This window comes from Tachyglossus aculeatus, chromosome 16 (genome assembly GCF_015852505.1).
Source record: "Tachyglossus aculeatus isolate mTacAcu1 chromosome 16, mTacAcu1.pri, whole genome shotgun sequence".
NCBI lineage: Eukaryota > Metazoa > Chordata > Mammalia > Monotremata > Tachyglossidae > Tachyglossus > Tachyglossus aculeatus.
Window position 1 is genome coordinate 5,408,422 of NC_052081.1, and position 23,861 is coordinate 5,432,282.

At 44.3% G+C, this 23,861-nt stretch overlaps 1 protein-coding gene across 2 annotated transcripts in view; it reads right to left on the reverse strand.

The window, feature by feature from the left end:
• The window catches only part of NME7 (NME/NM23 family member 7), a 151,485-nt gene that overhangs the window by 100,832 nt on the left and 26,792 nt on the right, over positions 1–23,861 (reverse strand). For both annotated transcript variants that reach the window (XM_038757528.1, XM_038757529.1), the window contains exons 4-7: positions 16,329–16,439; positions 12,522–12,572; positions 11,352–11,559; positions 7,229–7,334 (exon numbers count right to left, since the gene is read on the reverse strand). In XM_038757528.1, the coding sequence (XP_038613456.1) occupies positions 7,229–7,334; positions 11,352–11,559; positions 12,522–12,572; positions 16,329–16,439 (476 nt within the window). The remainder of the gene's footprint in view (positions 1–7,228; positions 7,335–11,351; positions 11,560–12,521; positions 12,573–16,328; positions 16,440–23,861) is intronic.

The following is a 23,861-nucleotide window of genomic DNA, read 5'->3' on the forward strand; positions in this document are numbered from 1 at the left end:
ACACCCCATTAGTCATTTCCCCACTCTCGGGCAGCTTTTCTTTTCGGCCCTGATAACTGCTTGAGGCTTCTCATCTCTAAGCCTCCAAACCTTATTAAAGGCCCATCTCCTCCAAGAGGCCTTCCCCGACTATTTCCTCTTCTCCCACTCCCTTTCGCATCATCCTTGCACTTGGATTTGCATCCTTTATCCACCCCACCCTCAGCCCCGCAGCACTTATGTACGGATGGATGAGAAGCAGCGTGGCTCAGTGACTGAGCCCCTTCCTTCCTCTCCCCCTCATCCCCCTCTCCATCCCCCGCATCTTCCCTCCTTCCCTTCCCCACAGCACCTGTATACATGTATATATGTTTGTACATATTTATTACCCTATTTCTTTATTTATTTTACTTGTACCTATCTATTCTATTTATTTTATTTTGTTAGTATGTTTGGTTTGGTTTTCTGTCTCCCCCTTCTAGACTGTGAGCCCACTGTTGGGTAGGGACTGTCTCTATATGTTGCCAGCTTGTACTTCCCAAGTGCTTAGTACAGTGCTCTGCACACAGTAAGCGCTCAATAAATATGATTGATTGATTGATTGGAAAGAGCCCAGGCTTGGGAGCCAGAGGTCGTGGGTTCTAATTCCAGCTATGAAACTTGTCAGCTGTGTGACTTTGCTTCACTTCTCTGTGCCTCAGTTCCCTCATCTGTGAAATGGGGATAAAGACTGTGAGCCCCACATGGGACAACCTGATTACCTTGTATCCCCCCCCAGTGCTTAGAACAGTGCTTTGCACATTGTAAGCGCTTAACAAATGCCATCATTTTTATTACATATTCAATCGTATTCAATAAATACGATTGATTGGCTGATTGATTTTATTTTTTTTAATCTGTCGTTTATTTACATTAATGTCCGCCGGCCCATCTAGGCTGCAAAACTCACTGGGGGCAGGGGATGTATCCATCAACTCTGTTGTGCTGTTTTCTCCCAAGCGCTTAGTACAGTGCTCTGAACACGGTCAGGGCTCAGTAAATACCACTGACCGAATGAGATCACCCACAACCCACGGGGTCAGAGTAGCCACTGTATTCCTCTGTGGAAATGGGCACCTCCTTAGAAGTGGGAGGGTTGAGTGGGAATTTGCTGCATTGTACTTTCCAAGCGCTTCGTGCAGTGTTCTGCCCATAGTAGGTGCTCAATAAATATGATTAAATGAATTAATTAGGGAATACCAGGAGGAGCTGAACACCTTCAAATATGGCAACAGGTGTGGAATAGAAAAGACTACTGTAATAATAATGATTGCAGTGTTTTTTAAGCGCTTACTATAGGTCAAGCACTGTTCTAAGCGATAGGGGACATACAAGTTCATCGGGTTGGACACGGTCCCCGTCCCCTAAGGAACTCTCGGGTTAAGAAGAAGGGAGAATAGGTATTGAATAGATGAGGCCCAGGGAAGGGAAATGACTAGCCCAAGGTCACATGACAGGCAAGTGGCAGAGCCTGGATTAGGACTCAGGTCCTCAACTCCCAGGCCTGGGCTCTTCTCATTAGCTATGGTGAGCCCTCCTCTCCTTTTCTCCCCGCTGCTCCTTTCATTCGTCCTCCCTACCATCCCCACAGCACATATGTATATATCTGTCATTCCTTCATTCACTTTTGTATATTAACTTCTGTCTCCCCCTCTAATAATGGCATTTATTAAGCGCTTACTATGTACAATTCCAATTACAGTTCTATTAGTTTACAATTCCCCCTCTCCATCCCCCCCATCTTACCTCCTTCCCTTCCCCACAGCACCTGTATATATGTATATATGTTTGTACATATTTATTACTCTATTTATTTATTTTACTTGTACATATCTATTCTATTTATTTTATTTTGTTAGTATGTTTGTATTTGTTCTCTGTCTCCCCCTTTTAGACTGTGAGCCCACTGTTGGGTAGGGACTATCTCTGTATGTTGCCAATTTGTACTTCCCAAGTGCTTAGTACAGTGCTCTGCACACAGTAAGCCCTCAATAAATACGATTGATGATGATGATGATACAAAGCACTATTCTAAGCGCTGAGCACTGTTCTAAAGACGGTGAGCTTATTGTGGGCAGAGAATGTGTCTGTTATTGCATTATGCTCTCTCAAGCACTTAGTGTAGTGCTTTGCACAGAGGAAGCGCTCAATAAATACAGTTGAATGAATGAATGAATTAGGCCTCACTGCTTCACTGAATACTACTCTAATGCTGGTCTGACAAACAGTCCAAATGAAATATAACATGCATCTTGTTTAGACATTATATAGATATATTCTCTTCCAATAAAAAAACCAGATCTATCCTTCCAGAGTTACCTATCACCCTTATTTGACATCATACTGCAGGCACGATAAAAAGTAACGCAATGTTGGCATCCAGTCAGCTCGCCAGTCCCGAAGCAATGAAGCAACATGGCCCAGTGGAAAGACAATGGGCCTGGGAGACAAAGGACCTGGGTTCTAATCCCAGCTCTGCCACCTGCCTGCTGTGTGACCTTGGATGAGTCACTTCACTTCCCTGTGCCTCAGTTGCCTTATCTGTAAAATAGGGACTCAATACCTATTCTCCCCTTCTACTTAAACTGTGGGCAAGTCACTTCGCTACTCTGTGCCTCAGTTCCCTCAACTGTAAAATGGGGATCAAATACCTGTTCTCCCACCTGCTTAGACTGTGAACCCCATGAGGGATAAGGGTTGTGTCCAACCTAATTAATTTGTACCTACCCCAGCACTTAGAATAGTCAGCTCTTAACAAATACCATAAAAAAAGTGCTTACAGCCACCCAATGCTGCCGGGCAAACCACGCAAGGAGGATGAAGGCAGCAGTAGAGCCCAGCAGCTGTTATATCCTCAACGGAAAGCAGGCTGGAGCAAGTGGGGAAGGAAGTGAGAATAAATGATTTTATGACACAGTGAAGTACACTGTGTCCTGGCACTCAACTGTAGAGATGCTCAAGGCAGCAGACAGACCGGCTATTCGGGCAGCGTTTCTGAAAGGAGAAAGGCTCTATGGAGATCTGTGGAGAGGCAGGCCCTGAGTGGGACAAACCCCCCAGCTGAGCAGCAAGAATCCATATTTAAGGGCAATTAGTGTGCAATCAATGACCTCTCCCTCTCCCCTCTGACAGCACTGATTGCTTACTAAAATCCAGCCTGTCCACTTCGCTCCGCTAAAGCCATCCTTACTTACTGTACCTCAACCACATCTATCTCGCTGCCGACCCCTCGCCCACACCCTCCCTCTGGCTTGGGACTCTCTCTTAAGGGGTGTGCTTTAAATAAATGAATGATACATTCTGGTTTGCTATTAAAATTATATATATATATACACATATATATGAAATTCGTTGCAAATACATTGTGACGTAAACATGGTTTGAGTCTCCCTTCATATCTGACGGATGACCAATCTCCCTACCTTCAAAGCCTTGTTAAAATTACCTCTCCTCCAGGAGGCCTTCCCCAATTATATCCTCATTACCCCTACTCTCCCTCCCTTCTGTGTGGCTTATGCACTTGGATCTGAAGTAATAATAATAATAACAATGGTATTTGTTAAGTGCTTACTATGTGCCAAGCACTGTTCGAAGCGCTGGGGGAGATACAAGGTAATCAGGTTGCCCCACGTGGGGCTCCCAGTCTCAATCCCCATTTTACAGATGAGGTGACAGGCCCGGAGAAGTGAAGTGACTTGCCCAAGGTCACACAGCAGACAAGTGCCCGGAGCCGGGATTAGAACTCATGATCTCTGACTCTCAAGCCTAGGCTCTTGCCCCTAGGCCATGCTGTACTCTTTGAGCATTTGCTATTCACCCCACAGCCCTTACGTAAGTGGTCTTAATTTATTTTAATGTCTGTTTCCACTTGTAAATTACTTGTGGGCAGGGATTACATCTACCAACTCTGTTACATTGTATTCTCCCAAACGCTTTGTACAGTGTTCTGCGCACAATAAGCACTCAATAAATACCACTGATTGATGGATTTTTAAAAAATGGTATTTGTTAAGATGGGGTAGATACAAGGTAATGAGGTTGGACACAGTCCCTATCCCACATGGGGCTCACAGTCTTAATCCCCATTTTATAAATGAGATAACAAGGCACAGAGAAGTGAAGTGACTTGCCTAAGGTCACACAGCAGGCAAGTGGCGGAACAGGGATTAGAACCCAAGTCCTCTGACTCCCAAGCTTGTGTTCTTGCCACTAGGCCATGCTGCTTCTTGAAGGGAGTGTCAGTCTCGCATATCATTTTTTTTTCCATGCACCTATTCGATCTCACAATCACTAGGGTCACCTTTGAAAATGAAAACACCACTGACTGAAAACACGATTCTCACTTTTCTTTTGCCTACCCAGTGGTCACTAATTCAGAAAATGTCCACGTTAATAAGAAAACCTTTTTGAACGTGAACACTCATATTGAATTTGCTATGGGCAGCCTAGCTTCCTTAATGACAAAATGCCAGGCTAAATGGGTGTTCCTTCCTTAGCACCTCCCAATTCCTTGAAAGAAATCTTTCTGTTCGGAATTCCGGCTAATCAGGTAGCATCTACTAAGCCTCCATTTTGTACCAGTCATGTGCTAAAGTTTTCTGAGTAGTAACAAAGGAAATAGCCACCATAGTCCCCTAACCTGAGGGGAAATTGTGGGGGGCGGGGAGGGCACAAAACACACACTCACGCACAAATGCCAACTGTCTTTTATCCATTACAGTTGCCCCGGAAAAGCAGATTTCCTTCATATAAACATTCTTCCTTTTTCATTAGTTTCTTTGTGTGCATAAGTCAAAGGATCAATTGTTGTTATCGTTTTTGATTTCTAAACTTTAGGGGACAGTTATGAACACTGGTTAGGCTTGGTATTTCCTGACAGGTAATCTCCCTTAGTTTTGTTTTCATGAAGAATTTGAACTGGAGGATTTGCTTTAGATGGGCTATTTGTATTCTATGTGTGTGCCCGGGGGGGGGGGGGGGGGGCCCAAAATTAAAGGGGTGTGCTTTAAATAAATGAATGCTACATTCTGGTTTGCTATTAAAATTATGTATATATGTATACACATATATATGAAATTTGTTGCAAATACAGAGTGACGTAAACATGGTTTGAGTCTCCTAAATGGTGAGAAGCAGTGTGACCTACTGGAAAAAGCACAGCTCGGGAGTCAGGACATGGGCTCTAATCCCGGCTCCACCTCTTGTTGGCTGTGTGACCTTGGGCAAATCACTTCACTTCTCTTAGCCTCGGTTCCCTCATCTGTAAAATGGGGATTAAGGCCGCGAGCCCCATGTGGGACACGGACTGGGTCCAACTTGATCAGCTTGTATCTCCCCCAGTGCTTAGAACAGTGCAGGTGACATAGTTGGTGCTTAACAAATAATAATCATAATGATGGCATTTATTAAGCGCTTACTACATGCAAAGCACTGTTCTAAGCGCTGGGGAGGTTACAAGGTGATCAGGTTGTCCCACGTGGGGCTCACAGTCTTAATCCCCATTTTACAGATGAGGGAACTGAGGCACAGAGAACTTCAGTGACCTGTCCAAAGTCACACAGCTGACAACTGGAGAAGCCGGGATTTGAACCCATGACCTCTGACTCCAGAGCCCGGGCTCTTTCCACTGAGCCACGCTGCTTCTCTACCATCATCATCAAATGGTGAAGGACGTGACTCAACCTCGTGAAGCTGCTGTACACCACAGCTCGGTGTTTATTTCTGTGTGTTTACATGGATCGAATGTAACACACCTTTGGAAAACAGGGGCGAGGCACTCTACTTTGAAAATCAGCTTCCGAAAACCTTTGGCAAAAAAGTACAATAGTGCTACTCCCAGTACCTGCAATTTCTAAAATGTTTCCATCCGAATTAGCCTTCCGGAGTATTGTTCTGGCTGGAGCTTAAGCTGTGTCATTCACTGACTGGGTGACCTTGGGCAGGTAACTGAATTTTTCCATGCTTCAGGCTTCCCATTTGCAAAGGGAGCCTCATAGAATCTAACCATTCTCCACCTCTAGTGAAAGCGGGGAGACTACCACAAAAAAAAATTCTGCCAAGTGCCTGCTACATATCTTCTTCTTATAAAGGTATTTTGGAAATAACATAAATTACGGACTTTACTTGGACACACTTAACAAAGGAACCTGGGCTTTGAAGGAGGAAAAACCAAAAGGAAACTCAAGAAAATGGTGACTTCGTAAATAAACCTAAAGAAATTTCAACCAGATATTACTGTACGACACAAATTTCTTGGGAAAGTACAGTGTTGCACTATCAATTTGAATACTTGGTTTAGGCCAAAAAGACATAAATCCATTTTGCCCAACTACCGAACCTCAATTTTATTATCATCATTATCATCAATCGTATTTATTGAGTGCTTACTGTGTGCAGAGCACTGTACTAAGCGCTTGGGAAGTACAAATTGGCAACATATAGAGACAGTCCCTACCCAACAGTGGGTTCACAGTCTCTTTGTGTGGCTCTGTTGAAAGTCACAGTTGAGAGAGCAAGAAGCTGAAAGAATATATAATATTCGCAATGGTTTTTTTGCAATAGGATGGGGAGAAGCCATTGCATATTCAACAGCCTTAGTGAGTAACAAAAGTACATTTCATCTCTTTGGCTTTCTATAGCTCCAGGCTTGGAATTCATTCATTGATTCATTCACTCAATCGATTGTATTTATTGAGCACTTACTGTGCGCAGAGCACTATATTAAGCAATCGGGAGGGTACAACACAACAATCAACAGACGCATTCCCTGCCCACAATGAGCTTACAGTCTAGAGAGGGGGGAGACAGACATTAATATAAATCAATAAATGTCAGATACATATATATGTGCTTTGGGGCTGGGAGGGGGGAAGAACAAAGGGAGCAAGAGTGGGGGAAGAGGAGAGCTTAGTCAGGGAAAGCCTCTTGGAGAAGATGGGCCTTGTCAGATTTGAGGAGGGAGGGTGGGATCTCCTGGGGAAATTTGGGAGTGAGGAAAGGGTCAGCATTGGGACTAAAAAATAAAGCAGGCCTGTCTGACTTCTCCTCCACCTTTATTCGCCCTCTTGTACCGTGAACAAGTTTGCCTTGTCCTCCTTTCAGCAGAGAAACAAAGTCTGTTTTCAGAGTACAACAAATGGGTGGACCAAAGACAGTCATAACCTATTCCCGTTTTCAGGCAGAAGTTTGATAACCGCCGCACAGTTCTTACCTTCACTAATAGCGTGAGGCTTAATAACACAGCAAGTGCAGTTGGTAAAATTTGCCGTGTTCACCGGGCCGCAACCTCCGCCGGAGGGAAAGAACAGCTCCAATTCCTGAAGACAAACACAGATGAGGACCATTACTGGATGTCGGCCGTGAAGAGCCCTTGAACGGCTTGGTGTTTTGGTGGCCTAAAACGGCATCTGTAACTTTTCGAGTTCACTGGGTCAAGTGCCCTCTTGGCTCAAGGGTTCGGGTAAATGCTCCACCAAAAAAAAATAAAATCAAATAACGTGAAGCAAGTTCAAGCGTGAGATGCGGGAGGGCATACGAATGATTGTAAGGCTTGGTGGGAAGAGCACGGGCTTGGCAGTTACAGGTCGTGGGTTCTAATCCCGGCTCTGCCACTTCTCAGCTGTGTTGCTTTTGGACAAGTCACCTCGCTTCTCTGTGTCTCAGTTACCTCATCTGTCAAATGGGGATGAAGACTGTGAGCCCCACGTGGGACAACCTGATTACCTTATATCTACCCCAGCGCTTAATATCTACCCCAGCTATGCTTGGCACATAGTAAGCACTTAACAAATATCATCATTTTAATTATTATTATTAGGATGATGAAAGAATCCTCCTGCCTAGGCTTACGGGGGTTGCTGGGGAAGGAAAGAAAGAGTAGGGGACCACTTCCAAGCCCAAAGTCTGGATTGGAGGGAAGGTCTCTGGGGATATAAGGGAGGAAAAGTGGGGCAAGTGGGACGGAAGCTACATCAGGGAGGGGTTCACCCTCCACTTTGAGGTCAGGTACAGAGGAAGGGGTGCTTCACACCAGTCTCCCTCACTCACCGCGCCCTCACCTCCTCCCCCTCTACTCACGTTCTAGCCACATATCAGGAAAGCACGGACTTTATAAATAACCTTATCCTGTTCAGGGCCTATCAGCACCTGCAGGGAAGGGTCTGTGGATCACTGTCTGGGATGGGGTACAGGAAAGCATCAGAAAACTTTCCCAAAATCCGGATGGTCTCTTTTAAGAACAGAAATTAACCTGCGAGGCTGGAAAGGAGTAGGATAAAAATGCAGTCAAATATAGCCTGTAGACTGCAAGCTCACTGTGGGTAGGGGACGTGTCTACCGACTCTATTGTAGATAGTGCTCAATAAACACCACTGTTGGTTGATTGATCCCAAATCCTCAGAACAGTACTCTGCACACAGTAAACGCTCAATAGAGAAGCAGCGTGGCTCAGTGGAAAGAGCACGGGCTTTGGAGTCAGAGGTCATGGGTTCAAATCCCACCTCCGCCACTTGTCAGCTGTGTGACTTTGGGCAAGTCACTTAACTTCTCTGAGCCTCGGTTACGTCATCTGTAAAACGGGGATTAAGACTGTGAGCGCCCGTGGGACAACTTGATCACCTTGTATCCCCCCAGCGCTTAGAAGAGTGCTTTGCACATAGTAAGCGCTTAACAAATACCATCATATTATTATTATTATTAATAAATACCACTGATTGATTGCTATCTGCAATTGGCAAGGGCCAATTCGCCTTTAATTCAACCAGACCAAGGGCTAGGTGCAGGCTGCCCATCTTTCCAAAAAAGGCTCTTTGCTGCTCTCTAGATTGCAAATTCGTCTCTAGACTGTAAGCTCATTGTGAGCATGGAATGCATTTGTTTATTGTTGTACTGTTCTCTCCCAAGCGCTTAGAACAGGGCTCTGCACACAGTAAGTACTTAATAAATACTACTGACTGACTGCAATTGATTTTAGGCTCTGTCTCCCCCACGATATTGTTAGCTTCTTGTGGGCAGGGATCGGCACCTCCCAGCTCTATCCTCCCCTCCTATGCACGTAGCACAGTGTTCTGCACATAGTTAGCGCTCATAAAGACCACTTCCCCGCCCCGATGCCCTTCCCTATTAGCGATAGCCTCTGCCTCTCTGAAGCTGGAACTCGGCTATCGCATTCAGGGTACGGAAGCTTCCAGAAGGAATATTCCTGCCCGAGAGCGCCTTTACCATGGGATGCGGCTGGAATCGCTATCAGGCAGACTTAGATGAACTGGAGGGGGTTCCCAGGAATAGAAACCAAAATCATTAAGGGGATGGAGGGGATGACTTATGAGGAAAGATTAAAGGAGCTAAATCTGTTCGGCTTGACTAAGTGACAACTAAAGGGGACATGATAACAGCCTGCAGGCTAAGCCTACAGCGGAGAATTTCTCCACTGTGATTGGAAAACAAAAAAGAGGGATCTATTTTTACCCTGGTAAGACGGCACAGGACTTTCCCTGCCCCTCTGCATCTACTTAATACACTGCTATGGTGGCAGTGGTACCAAGAATAAGTGACCTTGGACAAGTCACATAACTTTTCTGGGCCTCAGCTACCTCATCTGTAAAATGGGGATTAAGAGTGTAAGCCCCTTGTGGGACAGAGACTGCATCCAACCTGATTAACTTGTATCTACCTCAGCACTTAGAACAGGGCTTGGCATATAGTAAGCGATTAACAAGTTCTATTATTATTATGATTGTTCACATCTCAAAAGCATTTCTGGTGTTTAAATGGGGCTGGGGGGAAGCACGCTTTCAGGCACGTTCTAATTCTAGGAAATTAGGAGGAAAGAAAAAGTAGTGGACTCTTGAAGCCACTGAAGATAGCCAGGATTTATGTTCCAAAAGTGCTCGATGAAACAAAGCAAGATCTTAACTGAGCTGAGCTTTCACGGAACACACTAACTCAAAATGTACTTAAACTTCAACAATTATCTGGCGAAATCCAGCCACTACCAATCTTGAAAATTCAATTCCCAGCAATAGTTTATGTGATATAAAGAGGCCGAAATGACTTTACAAATGTTCTGGATTCAAGATCTTGCCAGATGAGCAAGTAAGTGGTGATGACTCTTGTTTCTTTCACGGGGAAACACTTGCTGAAACGTCAATTTCTAACCTGGAGACGCATTCTCTGCTCCTCCTTGCCCTCCTCCTCCTGCTCCTCTCAAACACTCCTAGAATCCCACAATACTGTTTTTTCCCCAGTCTGCCACCCCTACGTCTAACCAAGGGTCATCGAGAAGCAGTGTGGCTCAGTGGAAAGAGCCCGGGTTTTGGAGTCAGAGGTCATGGGTTCAAATCCTGACTCCACCAACTGTCAGCTGGGTGACTTTGGGCAGGTCACTTAACTTCTCTGTGCTCCAGTTATCTCATCTGTAAAATGGGGATTAAGACTGTGAGCCCCACGTGGGACAAACTGATCACTCTGTAACCTCCCCAGTGCTTAGAACAGTGCTTTGCAAACACTTAACAAATACCATCGTTATTCCCCCTTCTAGACTGTGAGCCCGTTGTTGGGTAGGGACCATCTCTATATGTTGCCAACTTACACTTCCCAAGCGCTTAGTACAGTGCTCTGCACACAGTAAGCGCTCAATAAATACGATTGAATGAATGAATATTAACATGAAGCTCAGTGGCAAGTGCACAGGCCTGGGAGCTGATTCCAATCCCAGTTCTGCCACTTCCCTGCTGCATGACAAGGGCAAGTCACCTAACTTCTCCATGCCTCAGTTTCCTCAACAGAAAATTGAGGAATAAATACCTGTTCTCCCTCCTACTTAGAACGTGAGCCCCACGTGGGGCAGGGACAGTATCAGCCTTGACCACCCCAATGCTAAGAACAATGCCTGACATGCAGTAAGCGCTTAACGAACCCCAAGAAAAAAAAGTGGATTATTTACACAAATCTAGATTGCCATTTCTTCGGAGAAGCAGCGAGGCTTAGTGGAAAAAGCACGGGCTTGGGAGGACAGAGGATGGGGATTTTAAGACCATGATCCCCACGTGGGACAATCTGATTACCTTGCATCTCCCCCAGCGCTTAGAACAGTGCTTAGCACATAGTGAGCGTTTAACAAATACCATCATCGTCATTATTATTCTCTGGTGGCCAAGAGAAATATTTCCTGAAACACAGGAATAACATTATCTCTGCTAAGACTCTAATGGAATACAAACACTGTGTTAGCTAGAAATGCTTGCCACTTCATTTGACTAGTGTAAAAGCAGATCAAATGAAAATATTTCTTAGGAGCACAAAAGGAAAAACGGTAAAAAAAAAAAAAATCTTACTCGGGCGGCAGTAGCGAAAGAATCAGGGCCGTGGGCTGCATTTTTTATGTTATCTGTTCCAAACTTTGCTCTGATGCTTTCTGGGGCATCTGTACGAGCCACGCTGGAGTTAGCTGGTCCCAGTAACGCCTTCCATTCCTTTATAGAATCGTTGCCCAAAATCTCCATGGCAACAATGGGACCGCTTGTAATGAACTGCAGAAGTTCACTGCAAAAGAGATTCATCGTATTACTCTATGTCAGCCAATAAATACCCCTCTGCACCCTCTCCACTCGGCTTTTCTCCTGAATTAGAGGACCACTTTGGGGATTTGGGATTAGACTTGGGGGGCGCGTTTGTTCATTCATTCATATGATTCATTCGTTCGGTCGATTCATTTGATCCACTCTCGGCACAAAGCCTGCTGCCCAAGGCAGGGCCTCCATTTGACGCCGACATAAGCCTGCTTCAGGCACAGAATAAGGGAAAGGAGAGACGTTCTCTTCTCCCTTTCCCATAAACGATGATCCATCACTTAGTACAGTGCCTGGCACATTGTAAGTGCTTAACAAATACCGTAATTATTATTACCCTGATTCCTAAATGTAGGTTCCGGCTCCACCGTGCGACACGGATGGGAGGGTTGAGTTCATTACAATTTTAATTTTCTGGCCCTTTCCGGAATTATACCCAACTAGATTCACACCTCCACTGCAATGGAAAAACAGACATCTTCCCATCTTACGGCACGCACGGACACTGAAAGCACACTTTGACCCAAACAGTTGTCCGAAAAAAAATCGCAAAACAGGTTAAAAAACCCGCAGGACGAAACTCATTCTCAGACGATTATGAAAGCATCAGTATAAAAAGAAGAGACGTGTGCATTATTCACTCTAATTAAACAGGCTAATTGTGTCTGAACATGGAAAGATCCATGTAATTAAAGCTTGGCATATTTAATAATTAGACTCCTATTGAGATGCCAGGGAGTATTTTTATCTTCCAAAAAGCACTTCATAAGAGGGACGGAGCGCGTTATGAAGCAGTGTAGCTCCATTACCATCTTTGGGGGATGCAAAAGATGCAAATAGGAAATGTACAATTGCAAAAAACACCCCAACTGGCCCTGAAGGCAGGTTTCCTTCAGGGCCCCCCTACCTTTTTAAAACCCAGAATGGAGTACCTACTTGTAGAAAGGTCTTGCTTGATGATCCACGTGGAAGTCAGTGGCTTCTTTCCTGTGACACAATCAAGTAACACCCGTTACTTTGTAGGTCAGGGAGGGGAACGGTTAGCTTTCAATAAATCAGTGATATTTACTGAGCACTTACTATGTGCAGAGCACTTTAAATCAATCAATCAATCAATCATATTTATTGAGCGCTTACTGTGTGCAGAGCACTGTACTAAGTGCTTGGGAAGTACAAGTTGGCAACATATAGAGACAGTCCCTACCCAACAGTGGGCTCACAGTCTAAAAGGGGGAGACAGAGAACAAAACCAAACATACTAACAAAATAAAATAAATAAATAGAATAAATTAAATAAATAGAACCCATCTCTAGACTGTAAGCTCACTGTGGGCAAGGAATGTGTCTGTTTATTGTTACACTGCACTCTCCCAAACGTTTAGTACAGCGCTTTGCACACAGTAGGTGCTCAATAAATACGGCTGAGTGAATGAATAAGCGCTTGGGAGAGTACGATACCACAAAATCAGCAGAGCCGTCCCCTGCCCACAACGAGCTTACGCTCTACAATCAATCAGCTGTATTTATGGAATGATTATTATGTGCAGAGCACTGTGTTGTGCTCTCCACCACAATGCTACTAGGAAGCAACTGTTCCACTTGTTTTTCTCAAAGTTGACGCTTACGATTTTCTCCCCACCTGTTAATGATAACTCCAAAACAGGCGCCGCGGGAGCTAGACGGAGCATATGGCACGGATGGCAAATCTGGCACCGCTGAAGAGCTCCGCTCCCGCCGGGGGGGCCTTATTGTGAGCCGAAGGGTAGCACCACACTCCAGTTCAATATGCCACTGCAACAGCCCCCCAAAATAGGGGCAGAGGGGGAATGGGTACATGCTCGGGGACGGAAGGGCGACCTGGACGACAGAACCCATTCTTGACAGAGAAGGGTCGCAAGATGCCGCCTGCAAAGGCACTGATCCCATCCCTCCCTCCTCCCAGCAACATGAGAAGCAGTATGGCCCAGTCAGAAGGAGTCAGAAGGACATGGGTTCTAATCCTGGCTCCGCCACTTGTGGGCTGTGTGACTTTGGGCAAGTCTCTTCACTTCTCTGTGGCTCGGTTACCTCATCTGTCAAATGGGGATTAATGCCGTGAGCCCCATGTGAAACATGGACTGTGTCCAACCTGATTAGCTTGTATCTACCCCAGAGCTTAGAACAGTGCCTTGCACATAGTAATTCCTTCACAGATATCATCAGCAGCACTCATTTCTGACTGGCCCAGCCAGGCAGGCACCATGAATGGAAGCGCTTGACATCAGGCCTACCCTCACGGGCAAAAAAGCCCGGGCATGGCCCCGCTCATAGCTTCAGAAATGTTGGTTGCCAAGAAAGTAAGGCTCGTGTGTTTATAAAATAGACAAATTCATTCCCATTTCCAAATAACTCCTACCCTCTAAATCCTCCAGAGAAATGAAATGGAAGTTCACCCTTCCTTGGACATAAAGACCGATAGAAAAACCCACGGGTCCCTTTGATTTTCTCAGAGGTACTCAGGTCAGTTGGAAAGAGAGAGATGAGGTGAAAGAGGGAGAGAGAAATGAGAGAGAGAAATGGGGAGAGAAATGGAGGGGGAGAGAAATAGAGAGAGAAAAAGCGGAGAGAAAAATGGAGAAAAGGAGAAAGAGTGAAGTGGGGAGAGAGAAAAGTGGAGAGAGAGAGAAGTGAAGAGAAAAGGTGAGAAAAATGGAGAGAGAAGGGGTAGGGGGGAAGAGAGGACAGGGAGAGAGAGAAAGCACACAAGCACTAGGGTCCTCCTGGCCTTGGAAGTCAGATACTAGATCAGGATGGTCTTATTTAAAAGTGTTTCTCCTGGATTCCTCCTCTTTCCTGGATCTTCCCGAGACAAATGCCTGTGTACAGCAGACACCTAGGTGATCTGAAACCCAGTGGGTAAGAATGTATATGCTGCCACCTTCACCTAATGTAAGAAGGGTATTTTAGCCCTCTGTCAAAAAGGGTAAAATAAAGAGCATGCGGAGATCAAGGAACTGGAACAAGAGCTTCCTGCTTCATTTACTTTCCCTCCAGAGATTCGCTTGAGGACAGGGAAAAGAGTAGACATACAGGACAGCGGACTGTGAACTGATTAGCTGACAAGACTGGAGAACTTGCTTATCAAAGCAGGCGTCTGCCCTCACCCTCCTATCTAAAAAGCAGTTTCTAAGAAAGATGTGACCCGTGCTCCCAGGAGCTGTCAGCACCCGGCGTAAAAAATAGCAACAGAATCCAAAATTTCCTCATCGAGGAATTGATCTTTCAAGCCTCCAAATTTATGTAGTGCTGACATGTTCCCGGCAATATAATAAAAAGGGTGCTTCCAGAGTAAGGCTATCCAGAAACAATTAATGATGATATTTTGAAAACCCAATGGAAAGCAAGAGTCAGTGAAATGCTCAGGCTTTTCTGGCCAAAAATGAATTACCCAAACAAAAAATGGAAAAATATAAAAAAAAGATCTGCCCCAGAGAAAAATGTAAAAATCCTTCCACCAAAACTCAAAGACAAAACCAATACATGTGTCTTGCACTACTAAGCGGGTTGCCATAATGGCCCTAAGAGGAGAAAGTACCCAAGTGGCCTTTGGAAATCCTAAATCCTGATAGCCAAGGCTCCAAAACAAGTTTAGAAAAGGGTGGGGAGGTTTCCAGATACCGGGGAAGTTTCCTCAGAGACGATGTGGACAGGGAAGCTTTATGAATGAAGTTCAAAGAAAAATGAACTTGAGTTGAGAGTCAGGAATCAACTAAAATGGAAATAAAAAGATATTTGCCAAACAACTTGACGGAGAATCCCACATTTACCTACAAAGAGCCCACTGATCCCTTTGACTTTCTCAAAGGTACTCAGGTCAACTGGAGGGAAAGGGAGATGGGGAGGGAGGGAGAGGAAGGAGGGAGTGTTGGGGGAAAAAGGAGAAGGGGGGAGAGGGAGGAGAGAAAGAGGGGGAGAGAGCTGGAGATGGGGGGATAAAGGGGAGAGAAAGGGGAAGGGGGAGCAGAAGATACTCAAAAGCAAGAGAGAGGTAACTCTACATGATTGTCCATCTCAATCCCTAGTATCCAAGTTTTTCCTGGTCCCTTTAGTGGGGGTAGTCTAATTCTTAGTAAGGGGACACTGTCAGGATCGGTGGGGTGACTGTCTGGCAGGTTAAATAGGAATCCTGTACCCCTGGAAATATATATGGCAGAAAATGTTTTATAATTGCTTTTCGTACCAATCAATCATTTATTGTGCACCTACTATTGCAGCAACAAGGTAAAAGAAACGTGGTGGGATGGGAGCCCTTGTACAAACCTCGACATTACCATGCCATGAACCAAGCTGAGGATATATAACAAACACTCATTTTATTCTCTGTCCTTGTTACATAGCAAATTACATGTTTAGACCAGAACAGAGAGTTACAATTAACACACTACTTTGTATTCTAAAAGCAGGCAAGGGTGGAGGAATAGAGGGGATAACTAACAAAACATTTCAATAACAGAGAGAACATGAACGTCAACTCAATTATTTATACGGCGCTAGTTTGCTGGAAGGGGTGGAGAACATTTCTGGTTTTGCATTTTAACTACTCTTGTTCTAGGAAAAAACCTCACCACAATTAGGCGACTCGATGATTTTTTCTGTCATCCCCGAGAGGGTTGTTTTTATAAGAGGCGATAGATAACGGAAGGGATTCGCATTAAACGACGAGAAGCAAACCGGACATAACAGACCGTCACCAACAGTTTTTACCTGGACATTAGCATCATTTTCAGTTTAGTTATGGTAAGTCCAGCACTGCCAATTATTTCGATGATTTCGCCGATCTTCCCTAAAGCATCTGGTTTGATTAATGCCAGGGTTCTGTAAGAGAAAAGAAAAATAGCTCTCAGGAGGCCAATCTGCCCACGGTATTACAAACGTTCAGTCACGGCTTCTCCGAAAGAACCATTCTCCGCGAATTCAGCTTCACAGCAAAGTGAATGATTGTATTTAATACTGCAACGTATCAGAGGGCCTGGATTTTAAAATAGCCTGGCTTTGAGGTCAGACTGGAATTTTTCCTGTCTTGTACTGCCAAATGAAAATTGTGTTTCTAAATTAAAAGAGAAGATTACGTATAAAAAGCCAGAATATGAGCCTGCCGGTGTTAAATCACCGGGAAGACGTTGCAGCTTCCAGAGGGACCTGGTTGGGAAGCGGAGTTGCCTTGTGAGAAGCAGCATGCCCTGGTGGATAGAGCACATGACTGGGAGTCAGAGGATCTGGGTTCTAATCCCAGATCTGCCATTGTCTGCTGTGTGACTTTGAGCAAGTCACTTTACCTCTCTATCTCAGTTACCTCATCTGTAAAATGGGGATTAAGACTGCGAGTCTTACATGGGACATGGGCTGTGTCCAACCTTTTATGTACCCCAGCGCTTAATATAGTGTCTGGCACATAGTACGTGTTTAACTCTAATCCCCGCTCTGCCATGACCTTGGGCAAGTCACTTCACTTCTCTGTGCCTCGGTTACCTCATATGGAAAATGGGGGGTGAGACTGTGATTCCCCATGTGGGACAGGGACTGTGTCCAACCTGATTTGCTTGTTTCCATCCCGGCTCTTAGCACAGTGCCTGACACATAGTAACAAATTCAAATACAATACAAATACACAAAACAAAACAAATACAATAATTATGAATTATTATAATTATCATTGTTACCCTCCTGCTTCTGTGAGCCAAATTCTCTTCAGTTCAATCTTTCCAGCCTCCTTTCCTGACATTACTGGCCCACTACAAGTTTTCCCATTGTCACACTGGCCAGTGCCGCCGTGCTTGCTAACCTGGAACCGTTAAACCAACAGTGGTCTAAAGTTCCACGCCACATCCTTTTTCCAACTAAGAGTAGCTTTAAAACATAGACATTGACCTCAGTTTCAGATTTGCCAGCAAAAACAACTTGGAAAGGCTGGCAAATCTGGCAAAAACAGCAGGCCTCCTTTCCCGCTTTTACTGGCCTGTTACAATTCCCACTGTCCCCATGTTTCCTCCTGTCCCCTCGTCGTTTATCAGGCCCCTTTATTCTAGCCTGAAAGCCAGGGGAGATCAATTTTTAAAATCTGGTTATGATAGGCATTTAAAAAAAATTCAAGTAAAGCCACTCCTGAGGCAAAGAACTCCTCATACAGAAAACATCCAGGGCGCACAAGGATGGCAGAAGGCGGAGGAAGCACATGCCAATCGGCACCAATGTGGCAAACTCAACTGCCAAACCTGATGATATAATCAAATGCAGTGCCAGCCCATACGTGGGGTCTTTCCCCCATCACATCGCGTGGTTGTTTCAGGCGTGGAAACTGCCCCCCTCAAGCAGACTTCCCAAAGTTACCTGTGCTGGCAAATCTGAAAACTGAGGTTTTCTATGTTTTAAAGTTACTCTTAGTTGGAGAAAAGGATGTGGTGTAGAACTTTAGACCTCTTGGTTTAATGGTGCCAGGCTAGCAAGCACCACAGCACTGGTCGTCGTGTGAAAGACAACGGGAAAACTCTTGCCTTTCGACTGGTGATCGTCCTCAACAGCCCTCGGGGGCCAATAAACTGCATCCCAGCTGCAGCGTTTTCCGCGGAGAGCGGTGACTCGTGACAGTCAAAAACCAACAGAACTCAGACTGCTCTGTCTTCACTGCCGCACATTTAAAAGCCTGCAGGAGATAATGAGTTGGAGACTATAATTCCTCACACTAAGTACATTCTCTGCCTTGTCTCTCAGGCTGGACTGATCCACAAATGGTAATCAAAATGTGTTTTGGAGGAACAGCAAGAGGGGCGGCAATAATCTATCTTCCAGAGTATTTTAACAGATAGTACCTAAAAAGGAAAACATCAGCCTTAGAGGGTCTTGCCTAAACTGGGGTATGCTAGGTAGCTTGCAACAAGAGACGCTATCACCAAAAAAGAGAACAGTCAAAAGAGAATTTAATTCTGGGGAGTGCTACCCTATAGCTAACAGTCCTCTCTCTACGGTGGAGTTTTCCCCAGCCCTGAAAACCTCAAATTTCCGTTTTCCAGCCACTGACATTTCCTAGGAATTCTCATTTAAGCAGAGCTCCTAGGACTGCAGCCCAAAGTCTATCTGTGAGAAGTAATAATAATAATAATGGAATTTATTAAGTGCTTACTATGTGCAAAGCACTGTTCTAAGTGCTGGGGAGGTTACAAGGTGATCAAGTTGTCCCATGGGGGGCTCACAGTCTTAATCCCCATTTTACAGATGAGGGAACTGAGGCACAGAGAAGTTAAGTGACTTAAAGTCACACAGCTGACAATTGGCGGAGGTGGGATTTGAACCCATGACCTCTGACTCCAAAGCCCGGACTCTTTCCACTGAGCCACGCTGCATGCTTTATGATGAATAATATTATCCTCTAGACTGTAAACTCATTGTGGGTAGGGAACACACCTGCTAAATCCGGTGCACTGTACTCTCTCAAGTGCTTAGTACAGTGCTCTGCCCACAGTAAGTGCTCAACAAAGGGCAGAGTCAAGATTGGCACCCATGGCCTTCTGACTCTTGGGCCTGTGCTCTAACCACTCTGCCATGCTGCTGCTCAAGATAATGCACCTTCATTAAAAGCTCGTTGACTGACTAAATGTTAGCCACCTGATTGGGATGAATAATCTTAGATACTGAGAAGTCATTTAATGGTAGACATTTGGTATATCTTACAATACTTAATGACCCAGTCCCTGAAAGAATAACAACAACATCTCATTCCTGCTTTCTGGAAGTCTGGATAAATACATTAGAGAAGAAAGAAATAATAATTTATAGATACCGTACTAATTCTGCTTTCTGCAACAATCTCTTTTAGAGCATATTGTTTTGCTTAATAAAGTGATTTTCCTCCAAACGCGAAAGAAGAATATGGAGCAAAGAAAAAAATAAAATTCAGTATTGAAGAAAAATCTCATTCAAATGTACGGGCTCCAAACATAAAATAAATGTTTCAGAAGATAAAAAGTAAAAGGAATTGGTTTAGTATGGAAATACATATGAACAAAAATAATTGAAAACTTTGAGAAGCAGTGTGGTTCAGTGGAAAGAGCCCGGGCTTGGGAGTTGGAGGTCATGGGTTCTAATACTGGCTCTGCCACTTGTCAGCTGTGTGACTTTGGGCAAGTCACTTTACTTGTCTGTGCCCTAGTTACCTCATCTGTAAAATGGGGATTAAGACAGTGAGCCCCATGTGGGACACCTGATTACCTTGTATTCCCCCCAGCACTTGGAATAGTGCTTGACACTGAGCCCCTTCCTTCCTCTCCCCCTCGTCCCCCTCTCCATCCCCCCCATCTTACCTCCTTCCCTTCCCCACAGCACCTGTATATATGTATATATGTTTGTACATATTAATTAATTATTTTATTTATTTATTTCTTTTACTTGTACATAGCTATTCTATTTATTTTATTTTGTTAGTATGTTTGGTTTTGTTCTCTGTCTCCCCCTTTTAGAATGTGAGCCCACTGTTGGGTAGGGACTGTCTCTATATGTTGCCAATTTGTACTTCCCAAGCGCTCAGTCCAGTGCTCTGCACATAGTAAGCGCTCAAAAAATACGATTGATGATGATGATGATGATGATGACATAGTAAGCGCTTAACAAATTTCATTATTATTATTAAAGATATTCTTTCAATATAGTCCATGAAGACAATTTTCTAAAAACATCCTCATTTAAAAGTAGGACATACTAACATTCTATTTTGAGGTCCATAATCTGAGTAAAAGCAGTATTTCCCTTATTTTTTTCTCACCGCGTTTCATTTTATTGACCCTTTAAAAACAACAAATTGTGTTTTACTGATATACAAAAAGAGTTCCTCATTCCCGATTGGACTATATTAAATGCATCCAGAGCGCATTAGTCATTCAACAAGATCTCAGGAATTATGGCTTCCCAAATGTCATGACCATGGCCATAAGGCTGAGAATTCAATATCAATCTTGAGAAACAGGGATCCTGTGAGGGCCCAAAGAAGCCTAGGGCTCATGGAAAATTGTTCTAGGAAATCATGATCCATAATAGCTTCCATAAAAGGCCTACTCAGTATGCAGATAAACAAGTAAAGCTAGCCTTCCCTTCAGATGATCTCTTCATTTAAAATTTTGTCATTTGGGATTGCTAAATGCTTTTTTCCATGATGTTAAATATTCCAATAAAACTAAGATCTTGAATACGGGCTTTTGTTGTTTTGTTTATAGATTTTTGTCAGAGCAACAAGAATAAATGCGAAACTGAATGGAGAGGTCTGGCTCTTTGAAGGGAACGGGGTCAAAAAGTTAAAGTTTTTAAAGGACCACTAAACAAAGCTTGGGTGGAGAAAAGGAAAAGGAGAAGAAGAGGTCATGCCAATAATAGCTAAATTTTATACAAGATTTTTCATGCTCTCTACACTGCCATAATAGAATAAAATTACCGTGATATTGAAATGTAGCAGCGATAACTTTTGTTCAAATTCCCTGCTTTCTCAAATATATCTACTGTCTGTTAATATCACTGAGGGCAGAGATTTCATTTTTGATTTCTATTGCATGTTTCCCAAGTCCCTGATACAGTGCTCTACACGCAACACTCCTGAAATCAAATCAATTATTTGAATGCTCACAGTGCTTCTAAGCACTTAGGAGAGTATGATACAATGGAGTTAGTAGACATGTTCCCTGCCCACAGAGAGCTTCCAGTCTAGACAGACATTACAGGAATAAATTACAATCAATACTATAGTCACGAATTTCAGTAGCGCCTATTTATTTCTAGGGGGAAATTTCTAGAATTTGGCTCGTTACCATTCCGTCCTATGAACAGGGTACCACCCAAAATTCTTACTCTTACTTTCACTTTACACAGAAGTCACCCGAAGTTGAGGAACGATTAAGGAGACATGCCAAGTAGTTGAAATCGGCATCACAGTTTGGCAATGAATGCCTCAACCCAAGACAGACTCCTCTCCAGGAAAGATACCCCATAAGAAACATTCTCCCTGTCACAAGCCATTCCCATCATTTATCGCTCAAGTGAAATTGTAATAAGTGTGAGTTCTGTGATATTTACACTAAATGAAAAACATTTGCATAAAACAACTTCTCTCTCTTTTAAATGTCACTGCTGCCTTTTCATCATAACTACTTTTGCGAGAAAACTTATTGGCAAATTCAGAACTCCGGCAGTGATGGAGCATGAAATGGGAGCAAATTCATTACCTCAGAAATACCCCCAATAGCATTTGCCATAGTCTTTAGGGATGCTATTTCAAAAATAAGACCGACTGAATGAGTTCTCTTCTCCCCCATTCTCCAGGAAGGGTAGACTGAGACACTGAGGGTTCTGAGGAGCGTGGCGGAGAATGTGCCGGTCATTTGTGGGAATTTATCGCTGCTCTAATAGTATTAAATTTACAGGGTAGCTGCAGAATAAGCATGGAATATCATTATTTAGAATAACAGGGTTGAAAGGGTTTGAGTGATTAAATGAATCTGTCCTCTGCTTCCAGACAGGTGACAACACTGGGTGAAATTAAGCCGATTTTCTATTTTCAGCTTCCCAGCGACACGGAAGCACGTGCCCTCTGAAGCCACCCACCCTCACTGTGTTCTATCCCTCGCTCTTGACCTTGAAGCATCTAGCCATCAGTCAATCGATGCTATTTCCCGAGTGCTTACTCCGTGCAGGGCACTGAACTAAGCGGTTGGGAGAGGCCAATCCAACAGAAATAGCAGACAGGTTACCTGCCCATAACAAGTTTACAGTAAGAGGTATTGTGCCTGTTAAAAAATGGGTTAGAAAAGGATACTTCATGAAATGCTTCCTTTTTTACTGCAATGACTATGAAATGCTTTTGCAATCATGACCTCTCACTACAGTTTTGTTCATATCGATTCAACTACTCTACTATTTAAGCACTGCCTCCCTCCCAGCGGTAAATTCTTGGTGTGTGTCTCTCCCACTAGACTGGAAGCTCTTTGTGGGCAGCGATTTGTCTTGTCTTATGCCGTCGAGTCATCTCCGACCCAAAGCGACGCCACAGACGCATCTCCCCCACCTCCATCTGCGGTGGTCCTGGTAGTGGATCCAGAGAGTTTTCTTGGTAAAAATACGGAAGTGGTTTATCACTGCTTTCTTTCACCCAGCAAACTCGACTCCTTCCCATGCCGCTGCTGACTGGCACAGGTGAGTTTTGACTTCTAGCAGATTGCCTTCCACTCGCTAGCCACTTTCCAAGCTAGGAATGGAATGGGTAGGCCTCTGCTTCACTCTCCCTCCCACAGCCAAGACAGGTAGAGTACTGCAAACTCCTCAGATGCCATCCTCAGAGGGTCGGTAGGCAAAGTAGGAAAGCAAATCAAGGCCAGCTCGCTCTTTGGGAGGCTGACAGAGTCCTGCAACAGTGTGGTATTAAAAGGAGTATAGCCTATTGGGAAGTTAGAGGGCCTGGGTTCTCATTCCAGCTCCGCCATCCGTCTGCTGAGTGACCTTGGGCAAGTCGTTTTACCTCTCTGGGCTGCAGTTCCCTCAACTGCAAAGTGGGGGGTTACGACCTGCAAAATTTCCCAAATAGGCACTGCTCTGAGGGGATTAAGCCCTGCAAAATTTCCCAAATAGGCACTGCTTTGGATGCAGACTTTAGCATCGGCGATAGAAGTTCTGGATCGTCAAAGGAAAACTTTGTATTGTGTTTCAGGTGCCTTTGGAGCAGATCGGCACATTCATTCATTCAGTCGCATTTGTTAAGCGCTTACTATGGGCAAAGCGTTGTACTAAGCACTTGGGAGAATGCAATAAAAAAATAGACACATTCCCTGCCCACAATGAGCTCACAATCTACAGCACATCACCTGAATTGTTTTCAGCTGATTGTTGAAGAGAACAGTGCTGGTGCTGAATAATAATAGTATTTATGGCATTTGTTAAGCGCTTATTACGTGCAAAGCACTGTTCTAAGCGCTGGGGGGGATACAATATGATCAAGTTGTCCCACGTAGGGCTTACAGTCTTAATCCCCATTTTTACAGATGAGGTAACTGAGGCTCAGAGAAGTTAAGTGACTTGCCTAAGGTTACACAGCAGACTTGTGGTGGAGCTGGGATTCGAACCCACGACCTCTGACTCCAAAGCCCGGGCTCTTTCCACTGAGCCACGCTGCTTCTCGCTGCTGCAGAGACTTTGAGAGAACTCTCTACAAGCCCGCTCAGGCATATACCTCCAGAGAGCCATTATTACCATCTAGAAGCTCCTGGATAA